General features: G+C 41.8%; 1 protein-coding gene across 1 annotated transcript in view; it reads left to right on the top strand.

Annotated features, from left to right (window-relative positions):
- MAP7D3 (MAP7 domain containing 3) overlaps window positions 1–12,601 on the top strand; it is a 44,520-nt gene that overhangs the window by 19,546 nt on the left and 12,373 nt on the right. Inside the window, 8 exon segments of the mRNA XM_061598569.1 lie at window positions 885–986; window positions 3,529–3,627; window positions 5,162–5,260; window positions 6,325–6,450; window positions 7,676–7,797; window positions 8,451–8,581; window positions 9,317–9,410; window positions 9,412–9,583. Of these exon segments, the coding sequence (XP_061454553.1) occupies window positions 885–986; window positions 3,529–3,627; window positions 5,162–5,260; window positions 6,325–6,450; window positions 7,676–7,797; window positions 8,451–8,581; window positions 9,317–9,410; window positions 9,412–9,583 (945 nt within the window).

The raw sequence follows: 12,601 nt of genomic DNA, 5'->3' as shown, positions 1-12,601 counted from the left end.
ATTTGTTATGCAGAATTCCAGACTTCTTTTCTGTTGCCTTGTGGTGCAGGCAGCATGCCTAGCTATTGCCTGTGACTAAAAGATAATTTCATAGATATTGATACAGTGTTCAGACTCTATAGATGTTCAAATGGCATTACACCTTGAGAGGCCATCGGTTTAAGCTCATCCTACAGAATAGAAAAAAGCCTTCAAGAGAGAGCACTCCTCTGTTATGAGTTTACTTGAATGTGTCTGAATTTTCAGCCAAAGGATGATAGTTCAGGGTGAAAAGGTAGGCACAGTAATTTATGCTTCCTGTCTGCTCAGCTGATGATGAAAAAATCTCACCACGGGTTTCCTGTTTGTCAAGATCAGTTGAAAGGTGGGTCTGGAAGATGATCTGCTCTCACTTGTGCTAGTTTATCACCCTATAAAAGGAAATAGTTGGATCTTAGATGCTTTGTAATATGCTAAATTTGTAGAGGTCCTAAACTGGCAAGTTTGATATTTGAGCAAAAAAAGAAAGAAAACAAGAAGAGGCAGATTTTGATTTAACCTAGACAGAGAGGGATACTCAGCAAGGTCAGTCTTGAGTGACACACCAGAAAACTATAAGCTGTCATTTGTATAATATTTTTATGAACCTTTTAGAAAGTTGGCTTCCCAGTAACATGTAATTTACTCATCATGTTTGATACAACCTCTAATAAACAAAAATCTGGAAAAAGAACTTTCAGGATTGAGAACTCCAAGGAAGTATGTATGTATTATGAGGATGCATAACGTCCGCATCTACTAGAATCGCAGCACTCAGATTTTTAAAAGTTACAGAGAACATGATAAAATTATGGCAGGGAATGTCTAGTCAGAAATAAAGCCAAAGTAATGACTTCTTCCTTCAGCCAGCAAGCGCTCTACTTCTGCAGCAAACCTCAAGCAAGCGGAAACTGTCATCAATAAACGCCTTTCGTCTTCAGCGGCACTTCTTAATTCTGCCAGCAAGGGTAAGTGTGCACTTGCAGAATAACAACACCAGTATGCTTTCCCTCCTTTATAACTTCTCTGTGATGTTTTTTGTCTTAAATACCTTTTACCCATTTTGTTAATCCAGTGGACTGTGCACGTCTCCAACCCAATGGTTGCTGGATGTGATGTCTGTTAGAAAAGAAGAGTTGTGGTAAATGTTTCACAGCCCCTCCACTCAGTTCTGGAATTTGGAAAACCAAATCATGACCCATGATTTTATGCATACCCTTCCATACTAACACTTCAGGATTTGCATGCTTTCAATCACAAGCACTTCACTTTGATCCAGAAGTAAATAGTCAGCTTTCTGAAGAGTGGTGATGGCTTTTCTCTTCTTGAATTTGTATCTGAGCTAGTGGTTGCAAATTGGGAATGTTGCCATGCCATGAACAAAGATATAGATTCCCCCCCTGCCATTGCACAAAGTATAGAGTGGCATTTAGAGCAGTTTCACCACATATATAACTTGCCGTGTGCTCCTGGCTGTACACATGGTTCTCTTCTGCTACAGTGTATGAGGTTTATCTTCCAAAGAGCTAGATTCCCTCGGCTATTTGCAGCAAAATCGGCAGTTAAAAGTGATTTATGTATATCTCCTGTCCTGGTACTTTATATCTTGCAACAGGCAGGTGAGGCTGTATCTGTGCTGCACCATTTCAAACTGCAGGTTGGGGCTCCCCTGAATGAATGAATTCTCTATCCACAAACAAATCATGTGAACCCCCCCTTCACCTGTAGTCTGAAGTATTACATTCCAGACACATCTGCTGTTTGTGAGGACTAGACTGCTGCTGTCTTAATAAGATGAAATAAATTCTCTTGAATGGCAAACCATATTTTCACATGGCAGCTGCAAAATTTCATGATACCCTTCTTAAGTAAGTGGAGAAATTGACATTTCATTTAAATCGGGTGGGCAACCCTTTTGGCCACAAGAGCTGCATTTGGCAGGGGGGACACTCAGTCATATGCACGCTGTCCTTCTCAAACATGCAGGAGTGATCCCATCACTCGCCCCCTCCCCAGCTGATTGGCTGTAAGGATCATGCTCCCCTTGGCCCACCAAACAGCTGTTGGTAACTGTGGGGAGTGTGACTGCAATGGAAGAGAAGTTGCAGAAGGAAAGTCATTGCCATGCACCTTCCTCCCTATGTAGACCACACTCCCCACAGCCCATCAAGCAACAGGCCACAAGGAAGGTTTGTGCAAGCTGCATGTTGTCCACCTATTATTTAAAATAATAGTTGTTTAGAGGACACTTTAGGTAAGCATTTTCAGGTAAAAACTATGTTTTGATCTGAGATCTCTCTAACCACAAGTGTGTCTGTGACCCAGTTCAGAGGAAACCATGGTTTTCCACCACATGAGCCAGCCACGGTGACCCTTGGTTTCCCATGCTCCTTCTTCTCTTCTTTCACTGCAGCGAGATCAAAATGTTTCACTTCTGATTTGAAACAAATCACAGTTCTCCATTAACTTGGGGAACCGTAACTTGTTAGTGAAAACAAGGCAGGGTCAAACTGTGGCTTCAAATCTTGGCTGGATTTGAAACTGTTCTGAAACCATAATATAAACAAACCACAGTTCCCTGAGTTTGGACTTAACAGTGAACTGCGATTTCTTTAAACTTGGAAGTGAAGCTTCTGATCTCCTTGTAGCCATGACAGAGGGAAAGGCAGGGACAGTTGAGCTTCAGATGGGAAACCATGGTTTCCTATTTGTGTCTGAACTGGGCCTGAGTGTTGGCAGACAGTTAATTCTTTTCTTGCTGTAATTGCCTTGAGTCTGACAATGTTCAGTCTGACCACAAAAATTATTTATTTATTTATTACATTTATACCCTGCCTTTCTTTTCATGCTAGAAACCCAAGGTGGCTTACATATGGTTCCCAGGCAGTCTCCCATCCAGGCACTGACCAGACCCAACCCTGTTTAGCTTCAGCAGGGTGCTGGCCTCGTGTGCCTTCAGACCATAGCCTGGGAAATTAACATTTACTTCATGGGATCAGAACATAGGACGCTGCCTTATACACATGCCATTGGTCCATGTAGGTCAGTATTTATACAAACGAGCAGTAGTTCTCTGGGTTTGCGATAAGAGTCTTCCCAGCCCTACCAAGAAATGCCAAGGATTGACCCTGGGGTCTTTTTTGCATGCAAAGCATCTGAACTCTCTTCATAGCATCGATTCTACAACTGAGCAACTTCTCTTCCCACAGGACTGTATTTCTGAAATTTACAAAGTTATTAGCATATAGTATTGATATCAGATAGAAAGTGCAATTCACAGGCACTGTCAATTAAGAAAAGTGGTTGCAAAGTTAAGAACTTTCCATCCAGAAATAATTGCTTTCTGACTTAATCAAGGATGTACTTCCTGTTTCCAGCTACATGAGATTTTGTATGGACTGCAATTCAAATTGAACAGAGTGATTATTTCTGTACATCTTAATAATCAACTTGGTTGATGTACATGCTAATGTATGCAAAACTGTTCATGGCATGAATTTTTCCCTGCAGGCTCAACTAAAAGAAGTGCTTCATTAAACAGACTGAATAACAAAGTCCCTCTCAATTCTGAACAGCCAGTATCCAAAGCTTTACAGGTGGAGCAGAAAGGTGCAATGTTCAGATTTTTTTCAGAAAACTGGAGAAGTTGGGAATATTGGTTAATAATGAAAGCTATTTTTAAATAAGCCCAGGTTTTGTCAATAAGAATGTTTAATCTTCACAGTGTTAAGGTTGCCTGCTGTTATGTGTAGCACATAATCCACGTGAAGTTTGCTTGCATAACCTACATTAAGTTGGAAAAAGAATTGTGCCGAAATACTTTATTTCAGCAGAGCTTGTGCAGGAAGAATGTCCTTGGCCCCAACATTTGCACAATTAGATTTACAGGGTAGCTCAAAAAAGAGATGTTTAAAACATTTATTTATCCTAGAGGAGGTCAGTTATATTAAACATCCCTTAAAAAATAACCTGCTTTAAACTATATTCGAATGTAGTACAAACTTATTAAGTGTACAATCTCATAAACCTGAAACTATGAACCTTTGTCTAACTTGTTGAATTAAAGTCTGCTTTTGTATGTAAAAGAATAAACCAGAGCCAAAACCCTTTTTTTAGGTGAAACGTTATAGATAAAATAGGGCTGCAATCCTATGCCCACTTACCTTGCGGTAAGCCCCATTGAACTTAGTGTGACTGACTTCTGAATAAATTTAGATTCTGACAAACAAAGAGCACTTTCTGTGTCATAGAAAAATCCTGTTCCATCCAGTAACTACCAGCCCTTGCTTCTGTAAAATTCTGGGCACTTTTCAAATAAGTGATTTTGTTTAGTATTCTTACATATCTATAGAGCAAATGCTAGGCTGACATTATTTAATTTCATAATTGCTTTCCTAAACAAATATGTATTATCTAATGCAAAAGGCTGTTGGCTGCATGATCAGAGGTTTTGAATTCTGCTTGTGGGTAAAATGAAGACTCCTTTTAGTTGCAAATAAATTTTTAATTTAATATTACACCCAGTTAATATATGTGCTTGTTCAGGAAATAGGAGTTAGCAAGCTGGATAGAAGCTAAGCCACTGATTTCAATTCACCTTTTTTCTTGGTGATTTAAAAGCAGTACACCTACCTGTTACAGCACACAAATTTGCTTAAGTTTCCATCTAGAAATTAGAGAAAATTTGGAAGGGGGAATGTTGCCTTGATTAAACATTCCCAATTAAAGATGTTTCTGATAATCTCCTGAAATTGTATATCTCAGCTACATAAAAGTAAAGGTGTCCCCGCACTTGTAGTGTGAGTCGTTTCCGACTCTTAGGGTGACGTCTTGTGACGTCTTGCGATGTTTACTAGGCAGACCATATATATGGGGTGGGATTGCCAGTTCCTTCCACAGCCTTTTCTTTACCCCCCAGCATATGCCGGGTTCTCATTTTACCAACCACGGATGGATAGAAGGCTGAGTGGACCTCGACCCCTTTTACCGGAGATTCGACTTCCTCCTTCCATTGGAATCGAACTCCGGTCATGAGCAGAGCTTCGGCTGCGTTACCGCTGCTTACCACTCTGCACCACGGAGGGTCTTACATAAAGCTACATAACGACACCCTGAAAGTAACCCCTTTGTGTTTGGTATCTAGGAGAAACAGAAAAGAAGAGAAGTTCATCCTTGAATAGAATGAGCAGTAAACCGCAGTCATCTTCTGACTTAGAAAATGTGCAAAAGGAAGAAAAAGCAGGTGGATAAATGTTTACACAACTTACTCCCTGGTATTTTTACAAGTAATATTTGGAGAGAAATATGAATGGTGATGGTGGCTTTTCATATTTAGAGAAAGTGTTATGTTTAAACCATTTAGCTTTGACCTTGCAGTTTATGTTCTTGCAAGTAATCTTTTTGGGACATTCCAGTGATAGATGATAACATGTCCCAGTTTTATTAAACATTACAGTTAGATCATGATGTTAAATAGCAGACCGTTAGCCTTAAACATCTCTGTTCCTGCTGCTGGACTAAATTCTGTTCACTTAAGTCTCACTGTTGAAGGGCAAGCCTTCTAATAATACCATTGCTTTATTCAATGAAGTTGGCGGCTAACCAACACTCTTTCTCACAATTCTCCCTTTCTAACAAATGTCACGCTTCTTACCAGCTCTTGGTGTGTCAGGATATTCATTAGGATGTTTTCATCTTTCAGAACTTGTTTGTGGATGAGGAAGACTTGACTCCTAACTCACTTACTCTCTGAAGTCGCAAGGTTTCTCTTTCTCGTGTTGCCTGGCTTACCGTGTTTCTTTCACTTGCCTTTCTAGGAGAGAGCTGCCACAAAACTAATCTGAATCTCTGTTCCAGCTGTCATCTCAGCCTCATCCATGTTTTCTGCTGCATGTCATTTGCTGCCCCAAAAGCTATTAATAAAGACAGACAATGCAATTTTCTGAGATTGCATTATTTTTACCTCTTGTGGCGATCTAGTGCTGTCCTTTTATACCAGACTTTTTGTGCAGGTGCAGAATTATTTTTCAGGTGATGTAAACAGCAGCCTGAATTTTGCAATCTCATTTAGGTTGCAGAAGGGTGGGATACAAATGTGACACTGGGTTATGTGGTTTTGTCTGGTGTAAAGAGGAGTCCATATTGAGGGCATGCAGGACAATCCATCTCCCTCTCTCCATGATGATGTTGTCTTCTTCTAAATACGTTATGACAGCAGTAGTCATCCTTCTCCTTTCTTTTGTTAGGCTGCTTGCTTCATTATTGGGTTTTATGTTGAATCCTCTTCGGTTTGTTCCCATCATTCAGCTCGTCGTTCCCAGTTCAGTGCTGTGGAGAGCAACGTGATCAGTCGCCTGCTTGCCCCTACCCAGGCCTCCCTAGCTAGGAGTAAAAGTGCTGCCACATTATCGGCTGATGGCAAAGATCCCTCAGGTAACAGGCATGCAGTAGAAGTCCAGACATGGCCTCAGTTCCTCTTCGGGGCAGAACTGAAGCCAGGATCCCCTCAGTGTATGCAGGATAAGGGCTGCTAGTATTAGCCTAGGTGAACAAAAGGTTTCCATATGTCACTGGAGTGTTCCAGTTTGCCCCAGTTTACACAGTGGGGGAAAAGTTCGACTTGGCTTGCAGCAACCTGTTTCCAACATGCCAAATGCCTGGGCTACATATCACTAGCCGTTGCAGTAGCCTGTCACACAGGCCATTGCAGGGTTGCTGCGCTAATGTTGCAGCCAGACATGCTGATGCAGATACAGCAGGATTTGAGTGTTGTGTTCTTTTTGGAACATTCACCCATGGAGTTCCCTTATTGAACCATCCTGGGACTGTGTGCTGTTGAGATGCAAATACCTTGTCATGTCTACAGGGCACTGGAGTTTACTGAATTCTGTTTTACTGAATTCTACAACCTTTATCTGGAATGCCTTCCATTGTGGCTTTTTTGCCTGCCGCCTTAAATTCCAAATCCTACTGCTGCTACATTATTTTTTAACAAAGCCCTGCAGATATTCCCATCTATCCATCAGTCTTCTTAGCAGTGACAGGATTTCTTCACTGTTAACCTTTCTTGCTTTTGTTAATGATGCTGTTTGCACACACTAGCCTCCCAGTTGTCTGAATCCTCCATATGAGTGAAATTTTTAGAAAATCTGCAAGCCTGCCATACTAGGATCTTATCACCCAATTAGTTTATCTTGTAAGAGATATGAAAGAAACCAAATTTACCTAAAGTGTGGATTCTCCTAGTCCTGGTGAATTAAGATTGTGGAATCCTGCATAAATGTTGCCTTCCTCATTTATAGGCATCCTAGAATAAAAGGCATTTAAAACTGAATTAGTTTTTAATTGATGCATGAGGTTAGGTTTTTGTGGGGAAAACATTTCATTTTTTGTTTTTAGCAGCCTATTCCTTCCATGCTCTTTTCATTCTTGCAGTGATGGTTGCGTGCTCCAAATTGTGGTGGTGTTCTGTTTCCCTGATCTGTTGCACTGCAAACTTCCTGTGGTGGTCTTTTATTATGGTTCCTAATATGCACTGTCTTTTCTTCTCTCTCTTGTCTCATCTCCCCACCCCCTTTTTCCCACACCGTGTCCTTGGTGATCTGTTTGTCATGTCAAATTCCTAATTTTATAGAATCTCCCCTCTGTCCTCGTTCAGCTTCCAACAGCTCTATCAATTCCCCAGTCCATGCTCCCAAAGTGCCTGTGCGCAGTCGCAGCACTGACAGATTGAAGGTGGCTGCCTCTTCATCAGAAAACGTCTCTCTGGACTCTGCTCAGGTTGGTTGACCCATTTTGTGTTTTGGATGTGTAGTTCTGGTCAGCTTGCTCGAAGCTGATCGATCTCTGGCAGTTTTGATAGAACTTAGCCCCTTTCTCTCATGAAGCAACCATTTTAGGCAGATATTATTAATGCTACAGACATGTTTCTGAATCTTGTTTATATCTTTGTTTGTAGCTGTTTATTTGGTCTCCTTCAATTATTAATATCAATCCAAATTGATTAGGGAGCCCTTTCTGCAGGGGTTGGGGGGGGCGATTCTAGCAGCAATGTGTCTTTCCGGCAGCATATTTCTAGTTCAAGACCATCATTTGTATCTTTGTTAACACTTAAGATGACTTTAACATACCAGTCCTTCTGTCCAGTATGCTGGGAGATCAGGTAGACACTTTGGCTAGAACTGGCTCCTGCTGGGAGGAAGGGCGGGATATAAATCAAATAATAAATAAATAAAATAGAACTTCCTCTAGATTTACTATAACTCACAGCTGTTAAAGCACCTTCCTCAGTCCTATATTCAGTTGCAAATGTGGCTTTCAAATAACTTTGCAGTGCAACTCTGATGTTGTATCAGGCATCTCTCCATCTGTTTACGTTCTGCATGCCTTTTAGAAAGCGGCAGCTTACCAGTGTCTCTCTGCTCTTCCCTCAGAAATCTGAGGCAGCAAAGCAGTCCCTGGCTTCGACAGGGAGGTGCGCTCCATCGCCATCGTTGCCTGGTCCCAGGCGGTCTCTCTCTCCTGCTAGCATGGGTAAACGCCCTCCGTCTCCAGCTGCAACAAGGTTTCTATTCAACTGATATGTCTACTCTTCCCAAATCTTATTTGGAATAAATCCAACACTGTGCACCCTGTCTCCCACTATCCAATGGTCCGGACACCGGGAGATTCTTCCTTGTCCACAAAGAGACAGTTGCTTTGCTGGGGGACTGGACTAGGAGCCACCTCACAGTTCCTTTCTTAAGCCAGTCTTTCTCCTACCCCCATTGTATACGTATGTTTTCCTTGCAAAGTAGTGCTTAAGACTGTTAACATTTATTTTTGTGATTTAAGGGAAGCTGAATGAGCAGAAAGGGCAGTGGCAGGGTAGGCTAGGAGCCTCTGCACCATACAGGGTGGAAGGAGCTGAAAGACCGCACTTAGATGGGGATATTAACTTTGCTGTTTTAACGTGGAAATGGTGCCTGTGTTGTAATTGGGGGGACGGGACTGGTAGAACAAAGGGAGTTAGGGTGGGTTGATATGTTGGAAGGTGAGCCTTCAGAGAAATGCACTCAGTGGTGTCAGAAAGTACACTTTCCTGAGCTTCTAGAGGGTAGAATATGAAAGCCAAATGACAGTGATAATTTAGTTCATGACAATGATGCTCTAGTAGGCAGGCTCTGTCCTGTTTTAAATAGAGTACTCCACAAACCTTGGCAATGGGCACGTTAAAAAAAAAGGAAATGCCAAGAAATGGTGGCTTGTTGCATCCTTCAGTCTTGTGGTGCAGTTCTGATAGATACCCCTTTCTCAGCAGACAAAAGCCTCATCCAACTTCACCAAAAAGACAGTGGCCACCATCTCCTATTGTAGGCTCAAAACCAGCACCAATACAGCGCCCGTCGCTCACTTCCGAATGTCCTTAATGTCTCCAAAAAGAAAGCAGACCTGGAATGCAAACCAAAGGAGCGGGTGGCTGACCCTGCAGGGCAAGAGCCTGGAGGGGGAGCTGCCGCTGCTGCATCAGACACTCCTGCCTCCGAGAGAGAACTGCCTGCTGTGGCTACTACAAAGACCAAAGAAGGTAAGAGAGTCTGCGTGAAGGGAGGGTGACTGGCTTGTCTGTTGCTCCACCTTTCACATGTCTAGCTCAAAGCTGTTCCTAACTGAACAGAATGTGCCATAAGCAGCCCTCAGAGGGGGCTCTGGCCAGGATGGCTTGAATGATGGTGCATTTTAGAGGCTTTTGAGGCTATCTCTGTGGTGACATTGAGCCTTCAGGAATGCTCTATGACTGAAGTGGTTAATCATATATAATGCTGTTTATATTTACATATGCTTCCATTACATTATGTTTATGTTATCAGCAAATGTCAATTTTAGTCTGTGAACAAAAATCAGTGCAATTTCCTAACAGCTTTCACTATAGGAAAAGTAACAGGTGTTGTATAAAATGGTTGCTGCTTTATCAGAATGAGTAAACATAAATATGCTTTGACTTCTTGCTGACATTCCTGTACATGTATTTGTACCAGCAGTTGACAATCTTACGGCTTTTGATACCTTTTTCTCAGTCTTTGCTGTCATTAAATTCTTCTTGGACTCTACTTTCCACTGGTAGTTAAAAATAGGAATTAAGAGAGGAAAAATCCCTGCCTCTTACATGCTGCTCAGCTTTGAACACTAAACTTGATAGTTTAAAAATAACAGCTACCTCTTTGATTTTTTAAATTAAAAATTAGTAATTGGAAACATTGGTACTATTTTTATCATATGAAATTCTTTAGAATCATCTTGCTCACCACATCAACTCTGCAAGGCCAGTTATTCTGTACTTTTACAGATGGGCAACTGAGGCACTGTTTAACCGAAAGACACAGATTCTCTTCTTGTCCTCTGGTCAGCTTTCCAAACATAACAGCATCTTAGCTCATGTATGACTCCAACAGCGATATTATTCTATACCAATGTTTTCAGCACAGTAAACTCATATTTTTTCTGGTTAAACTTTATTCTTGTATACCAAAGTTTTGACAGATACTTGTACAATACAAAATGTACTAAATATTTTTGTAAACTCAGGTTAGCTATTTGAACCAACTAGGCTCTTGTAGACAAGACAATGTGTCTTGTGCCCCTTAAAGGATAACAAATTTATTATGCTATACAGGAATACCCCGCATTAACGTATGCAATGGGTCCAGAGCGAGTACGTAAACCGAAAATGTACTTAAAGTAAAGCACTACCTTTTTTCACTTATCGATGCATATACTGCACTGCAATCGTCATATACGGGCATAACTGATGTAAATAACGCATTTATAACTAAAATAAACACAGTAGACCTTATTTTAAGAAAAAGTTTGTAGTTGGAAACTGATCAGGCAGTGGCGTCATGCCATTAAGTGTCCGTTCTTGCGAAGCGAGCGTATGTATAGAGGGGAATGGTGCTACTGTGAATATGTCCGTACTCGCGAGTGCCCGTAAAGTGAAGGTCTGTATAGCAGGGTATTCCTGTAAGCTTTCATGCACACTTCATCAGATGAATTATTGTTTTATAACAATTTGTCAATTTCAAACTGTTGAGCTACCAATTTCTAAAATTATTTTTTTAACTGAATTGTAAAATTGGCATAATAGGCTAAATGCTCAGTTATTATCAAATACATATTAAGTCCTGGTTTCCCATGCCTGATATCTTTGGGACTGTGCTAGCTGATGATTCTCAAGTTTGTGTTTTTACTACTATAGAGGGAAAACTTACTTTCTCAGGTATTATAACCTCTGACTTAGAAAAGAGAGTGGCGTAAGTTTCCCTGAAAAGATGTTGTTACATTTATATCTCTCCCCCCCCCCCCTTCTCCTAGATGGAGCGCAGGGCAGCAAACAAAAATACGAAAAGCACTTTAAAACATCTTAAAAATAAAAGGCTTTAAAACATATTAGAAACATCTTTAAAAACATATTAAAAAGCAATTCCATCACAGATGCAGACCAGCTTCCTTGTATGTGCAGTTGATTAGGGAATGATCACTTTTTGTTACCCTGGGGAAAACTGAAAGTAATGCGGAATGAATGCATCAATCATCTGTCCTCCTTGCCCCTGTGCACAAATTAGCACATCCTCTACCCCTCTGAGCAGGATGGACACCCTCTGTCATCTCCCAAAAAGAGAAATTTCGGAGGAGATGTCCTGGGCATTTCTCTCTCTGGAGAACGACTTAGGGGAAACCTTAGCAGAAAAAGGAGTTTGACCCAGGCATCTGGTGGAAGAATCTCTTTCTACAAAAAGCAACAGGTGAGTGGGTTGCTTGGCTGGTACGTCAGATCTAAAATGCATGCGAGGAAGCATGACAATGAGGGAAGGTCCCCCCCCCCAATGTTCATGCTTTACGCTAGTTGCTGTGTGACTAATCCCTGTAGTGCAGTTGTCTAATTGTTCCTCTTTCCTGTCCCTTAGATATTGCATAGAGCATGCTAAATGTTAAATGTCAGCTAGCTCACTTTGGCAGTGTGCCACGTCCTGCACATACATGCCCATGGCTTCAGTCATGCATGTTTTCCTTTGCAGAGTCATCAGTATCCTTCACATTTCTACCTGACTTGCCATCCTCCATCTTCAGCCCCTCGTCTTCTGCCGCTCCACCTTTCTGCCCTCAGGATTTTCAGCCTGCCTCTTCTGTTGCAAGAAAGATACTTTTCGGATATGATCTGATGTCTCGTATTGGTGCTTCCTCTCCTCGCTCCTTGGGTGGCTCTCCTATCCCTTTCCACACTGATCTAGTGGACCGTGCTTCCTCCCCAAGTGTGCTTCCACCTCGCTTTGCTAACCCTGAGGATGCTGGGCACAGCCAGCCTATGAAGGGAGCCAGGAGTGGCTTCCCACCTCGCTTTGCTCTGGAGGCTTCAAGGCAGGGGGATGGAGCGGGTGCCAGCCCTCTCAGATCATTTAGCTTTCCATCCCCTCAGAGGGTTGGCTCGAGCTATATTTATGCCTCTCGTTCCTCTCTCAGTGGGAGACTGCCAAATAACCAGCCTGTAACTATGATGACAGACCCCTTTGTTCTGGAGAAGTTGCTTCATACCTTCCAGACCATGAGA

This window comes from Rhineura floridana, chromosome 16, assembly GCF_030035675.1.
Source record: "Rhineura floridana isolate rRhiFlo1 chromosome 16, rRhiFlo1.hap2, whole genome shotgun sequence".
Classification (NCBI taxonomy): Eukaryota; Metazoa; Chordata; class Lepidosauria; order Squamata; family Rhineuridae; genus Rhineura; species Rhineura floridana.
Note: the sequence above shows the minus strand (reverse complement) of the source record. Positions and strands in the feature narration are given on the sequence as shown.